Raw genomic sequence first — 6,440 nt, forward strand, 5'->3', positions numbered from 1 at the left:
TCCCCGCCAATGGGCACGAACACACTTAAAGCGAGTTGTCCCCATGCAGCGACATTACCAGCATAACTGCACAATGGGTAAAAGCAGAAATGCAGGTGCACGGCTCACGGTTCCGAATACACCGCAAGGTTCACACCTTTCAGCGTGAAGTTGTGCGAAAAATAGAGAGCCACAGGCTACCATGGGTTTAGGTGGGATGAGCAAAATTACAATTTCCAATACTGGGGAATACACACCTTCTCACATGGAAAGGGGACGCCCCGCTTACTACAGCACACGCTGCCAGCTCCGATTCATTATAAATGCTCCGGCGATTACATTTGAAATCAACCTAATATTTTAAAATATTCGGAGCCAAAATGCTAATTTGGAGGCGAAGTCCCACAGCTCTGCGGTACTGATGTCGATGGAAAGTTGCTGGTACTGATCGTTCTTGGCGAACTATTTTTGAAACTGTTCGCTTTTAAAATGTAATGCTCGATAATAAAATTTGGAAATTGTTTACTAGTGCAGAAAGCGGGCAACTATAACATATCAGCCATATCTATCGGTCAACACAGAAATGGATGTTCGCCCTCGTGTCAGAATCTTCACAAGTCAAACTTGACATTTACCAAATGTTTGTTTAAATGGAATTAATCAAGGTCATGCAAATGTGGGTAGATACATAACACTCAATGTACCGATTAAAATTCAGTTATTGATACTTTGTTATATATAAATGCCACAATATATACTGTACCGTGTAATAATATAACACACGTTTATATTAAATATCATTCACTAGGACAGGCCTCACTAACGTGCTACTGAGGAATAAATTGCACTTCAATAAGTATAAATTACCAAGTACAATGTAATGTTGATGAGATAAATATTAACACAAATACTAACTAAAGTAAAATATATAGCAGTAAATCGGAGATGAACCTGAGTTCACTGTTTGATATTACACTAAACAATCGGTCCTAAATGTAGAAAGCGCCGGTATATTTCAGTAGGTCTGGGCAGCATATGTCAGGATTGAGGCTGTAGAGCTTTCTCAGTACAGATGCTGCGTGACCCGCCGAACAGTTACCCTGCTTTCCAGTCTGCTGTCAAAGGACCAGTCTTGGCAGGGCTTTTTTGTTACTAGCGCAGAAATAAATACTGCTACGTTGACCACAAGTGCAGCTCTTCACCAATAATATTGTGTATTTAGCAGAAGTAGTGGAACAGTATGTATTTTATCAGTTTTTTTTTAATCTTGCACCCGCTGTGATAGTTTAAGGAAGGCTATTTACAATATTTTATATCGCCGATGGTATCACAACCCGCTCCTTACATTAGACAACTCAAGTCGCCGCCAGAACAGTCACCATTTGGAGATGCCGGTGTTGGACTGGGGTGGACAAAGTTAAAAATCACACAACATCAGGTTATAGTCCAACAGGTTTAATTCCAATTAAACCTGTTGGACTCTAACCTAGAACAGTCACCCGTTGCTTGTCTGCAGCAATCTCTGTTTTACAGGGAATAAATCTTTGTACAGAATGACATTGGAGATTTGTCGCTAACCCAGACAAAGGATTAGCCTATCAGCCCATTCATCTTTTTTTTTGTTCAGGGCACCCGCTCGCAGCTTTGCCTTCACCGAAGAGATTTGAGTCCCAGCGCCCCCGGAACATAAATCAAGCAGCGATCACACCAGTGTTATCTCCTCAAAAAATCCGTTGGAGACAAGTTAACTTCGTTCATTAATTTGGGGAACATGTCAGCAAAAGAGTCCAAGCTGTCTTAGTGCAGCGTGGTCCGCCTCCGCTTGTCTAAACGCACATCATTATCATGCCAGTCCTTACGATTGTATACTTCACTGTTCCCAAACAATGGCTATGGTTGATCATGTTTCCAGCACAACACGATAAAATCATCTCCTTTCTAACACGGTTGCTAGGTGTAATTTCGTCCAAACATATTGACAAAGTCGGATTCAACCTTTTGCCGGCGAAGGTGACATATTTGCCTGTGCTCTGAAAGCTACTCCCGTTTGGTAACAGTTTGGAGATCCATCATTCTGGTGGGGAGAACCAGTGATTGTTTAGGGTGTAGAGCGCTTACATTCAATATTAACGAAATATCCAGGGGTACAAGGATCATAGTTATTACTACATTGTCCTTTCCGTGCCTTGCAGTCTACACTACGTTAATTGGCCCTATCACCGGTTTGACGTACGGTAACACTGGGTAAGACTAAAACAGTCCTCTCTACCGGCAGTACGTTTTTCTTACAGAAAAAATGCATAAATTGCAGAATCTCAAATTCAGTGTGCAACAGTTATTCTAAAATAATTCCTGAATATATATGCTGTGAATGAAATCACTTAAATGTTACACCTCCGAATTACTGTACAATCGATAAACGTTCAAACTAATGTTTCATCTTCGTTATTTCAGAAAATACCTTGAATATGTATTGGTTCATTTTTTTAAAAAATCAAATAGAAACGACCATTAAAAATCTACGCTTTGGTTTTGGTTTACACTGAGCGTCAAAATAAGTATTGGTGTAGAAAACCGAAAGCATTTGAATGTACAGTATTTGGCCTATGGGGGTTAATATTCAAAGTTGAAAAGTGAAACTGTGCTTTTTGGATAACAGTTTCTAATGTGCAAGTCATTCCAATCCACACTGGAAGCCAATCGGCCTATTTTGCATAAAGTTGACTGGTTATCCTGGCCAATAATTCCATTAAACAATTAACACGGGCTGTTTGTGATTCTCCCCAGTTAACACATGATAACAATTGCCTGTTCCTGCATAGCGAATATGTTTCAATCTCATAAAGCGAGTCATCGAGAATGCACATTGCTAGACGTCATTTTAAAACAATTCCTTTACAGAGCGATGGAGGTTATTGGCTGGAAAACATACTCGCGTTGGTCTGTTGGTTGACTTGCTAGCAATGGAAAGCCCGGTAACGTGGATATTGGGGGAAAGCTCAGCGGAGAAACTCTTTTATGAGGCTTCAATACAATGCACGCGATTGACACTTCGACATCCAGTCCTTCCTATTATCAAATCGAATGCAATCTTTCAAGCCCTGATTCAATGAGGGCGCATTAATAGCAGGGTTATCAAACCAATGGAAATAAATATTACCACGTCGGGCCATCCTTCTGAATTAAATTAAAAGTAACCACATATAATATATACTCTATTCTTCTTGCTTCATCACGGTCATATAGTTCCGCAAATCCTAAGTGTAATAGTTTTGTCAAAGGTTAAAATACAGGACATTCTTCCCCCATGTGGGCCCGTCACATTATGAACCACTGCACCGAGGCTTGAGTTATCTTTATCTTTGCTGTGTTGTTCTCAACGATTGTTTTAAACACTTTGAATCGTCAAGAGGGGAAATTTTTAAATGAATAATGCTATACATCCTTGACTGTCAGTCGTTGCACGCTTGCGAAGCACTAAGTCTAATATTGTTTACATACTGACTTGTGTGACATGGAATTAAAGTCTAGTACCTAAATACGATAATATTACTTTTATTTAATTTGGATGCTTACAGAGAACAAAAGGCACTTTTTAAAGTCATAGTAGATTTTATTGTTTTAAGAACTGGAAATAATGCAGAGCGAACACTTTCATAAGAGGGTTACAACTCCAGAGGCACCATCCTGAACCGAGCCATCCTTTGTCGCTGATGTTTGTACCGTGTTTAAACATTCGTTCCTAGTTTTATGTTAAATTCCGGATCCATTCAGGAGAAACGATTAACCAGTTATAACTTTACACACGCTGCTATTACAAAGAAAAGCCTGCAATAAGATCGCCCACACTAATCGCTACTAAATATCAAAAAGAACGGAAAGTGCTAAATTCTTACCCCTATTAACTGCTCGGATATAATCACAGATCGAAATGATTTTGAGATTGGGGCAAACATCTTGACAACATCACCGAAACCAGTCTGCGAGAAAGTGTTAAATGTTCTGCGCTTTTCCCCTCCGCTGTTCTTAACCAGGGAGTACAATACAACAAAATATATCTCTCTTTAGATATTTGCACTTAAGAGACAGCCCGCAGTTTCTCTATGGTTCATACATTCAGCACACGTTGCTTCGCAAAACAAAAGGAAAAGTAAAGCATGTCCAACCAAGGCCAAACTTCGAGATTCTTTTCTGTGAGATTTAGAGGACGTCGGCAGCATTTTGTTTTCTCTCTCCCTTTCCGGCGGTCTTTCATTATTTGAAGCTGAATTGGAATTAAATATCAATTACATGGATACCATGGAAACTCCATCTGCTGAGCCCAGTCTGCAGCTTATACTTCACACCAACGCAAATAAATACGGTAGTTTTAAGGGCGCGTGTTGAAACTTGGTTCATTTAAAAACAAGAATCTATTGAGTCCCCGTGCAGGCGGTTACTGTCCATGCAGGCAGGCAGTAGGTGAACGGATAGTACTGGTAGGACGGCTGGAGGGAGAGCAGTGATGGCCGAAGCAATTCTCCCGGGCTGTACTGTCTCTGATCGTCCCGGATTAATACTTTCACCGCTACTTTCTTCGCCGCTGGGGCCGAAGCCATCAGGTCAGCGGCAAGCTGCCGCCGTTTGGTTTTGTACCTACGGTTCTGGAACCAGATTTTGACCTGAGTTTCGGTGAGTTTGAGAGAAGCGGCGAGATCCGCCCGCTCGGGCCCAGACAGATATCTCTGGTGATTGAAGCGGCGTTCCAGCTCAAATACCTGGGCATGAGAGAAGGCGGCTCTGGAGCGTTTCTTCCTTTGCTTGGGCTGATCCGGGCTCTGCTCAGATTTACAGTCTTCGTCAACGGGGCTCGGAGCTAAGGAGTGGGGGGGGGAAAAAATAAGATCTTAAGTGAATAACATTAACTGGTCTATCCAATCCATTAACAGACCATGTGTACACTACTGAGGGTGACTGCTGAAGTAAACCGCTCGAAAATAAATCTGGACCCATCCGCTGTCAAAATATGAAAGCGACATTTTCTAGAAGGTGCTTTGCAGATGCACTTTGCAAAGTACCGAGTTTACTTAGAAATCACTGGTTAGGAAGCTAACTGTGTTTACGCGTGTGAACAGTTATTGCCATAAACTGCAGTGATTTATTGGTGAATGAATAAGGATTATTATGCTACCTGCTAAATGTTCTGGCGTTCCTCCGCTACACAGATAGTCCTTAGTATCATCCTTCCCTTCGCTGAGACTCGAACTTGCTTCCTTCATTGGTTTCGACTGGAAGGAGCATGCTGCAGCAATTTCCAGCTCCTTTTCCGAGTTGCACATCGAATGATTTTTACAGTCATTTTCATCACTGACGCCCGAATCTGAGTCAGAACAGAGCTGCTCGCTCGGCAGATCTCTCCCCGTATCGATCTTCCCAGAAGACGCAGTGATCTTTGGACAGGAATCCAAAGCGTTCAACATCTTCCAACAGGTCGCGGGCGAGATACAGGACACGTCCAGATTTTTCGAGTGTCGATTCTCATCTTTTCTGGTTAAAATTGCTTGGATGGAGAACGGGGTCAAGGTGTTACCGCGAACAGCCATTTTAGCAAATGCTGTTCTCCTCGAAGTTTTCTAAACGTTGTTTATCTCTCCCTCCCTCCCTCTCTCTCTCTCTGTGGAGTTATCGGTGATGTCCGTACTTCTGTGGTGAGATGGGCACGCAAGGCATCGCTGCTCGTTGGCCTGGGATCTGAGTGCGAGCGGAGGTTAGTTAACACTGACTCTCTCGGCTCTTTCTCTCCGCTCCCGGGTCATTGCTCCTCAGATGATTGACAGCGGCACCCCCCAATAACCACAATCCGATTGGGCCACCACAAAGAGGCTCGACGTTTTAGCGTCACTTCATTGGTTGCTCGCCGTTCTCCATCGAAAGGCTGGACAGTGCTGGACAGAGAGGGGTTTTGGAGAAATGACTGCACCTTCGACTTGCCGTTTAAAACTGCTCTAGAAACCTGTCTGCAGTGAAAGATAATAATTACTTTAAAAGCATTCGATATAGCCCTACTGCCAAATAGTCACATCACTGAATTGGATTATCTCCAACTCCAACCATTTTATTGATATGCATTGCAGACCCATTAAAGATTAAAGCATTCCTTGGGATTTTTAAAACATTTCTTGCAAATTTAATGCTGTAATATGCATTTCATTTATAATAATTTATAATATGTTCATTGCGCACGAGTGTTTCGTACGTATAGTGAATAGACACACATGAGATTGTTGACAATATTAGGAGACAGTGAGGCCTGCAGATGCTGGAGATCAGAGTTGAGAGTGTGTTGCTGGAAAAGCACAGCAGGTCAGGCAGCATACGAGGGGCAGAAAAATCGATGTTTCGGGCGAATCCTGATGAAGGGTCCGGCCCGAATCGTCGATTTTCCTGCCCCTCGGATGCTGTCTGACCTGCTGTGCTTTTCC

General features: G+C 42.4%; 1 protein-coding gene across 1 annotated transcript; it reads right to left on the reverse strand.

The window, feature by feature from the left end:
* Positions 1–3,571: 3,571 nt before the first annotated feature.
* On the reverse strand, positions 3,572–6,203 carry nkx3-2 (NK3 homeobox 2). Its single transcript, XM_043694660.2, has 2 exons — positions 5,150–6,203; positions 3,572–4,834 (listed from the first exon to the last, which is right to left on the reverse strand). The coding sequence occupies exons 1-2, from the start codon at positions 5,559–5,561 to the stop codon at positions 4,392–4,394; spliced, it is 855 nt and encodes a 284-aa protein (XP_043550595.1). The 5' UTR covers positions 5,562–6,203; the 3' UTR covers positions 3,572–4,391.
* Positions 6,204–6,440: the final 237 nt, after the last annotated feature.

This window comes from Chiloscyllium plagiosum, unplaced genomic scaffold (genome assembly GCF_037043375.1).
Source record: "Chiloscyllium plagiosum isolate Xiang-an unplaced genomic scaffold, Cpla_swu_hap1 HiC_scaffold_1, whole genome shotgun sequence".
NCBI classification, from domain to species: Eukaryota; Metazoa; Chordata; class Chondrichthyes; order Orectolobiformes; family Hemiscylliidae; genus Chiloscyllium; species Chiloscyllium plagiosum.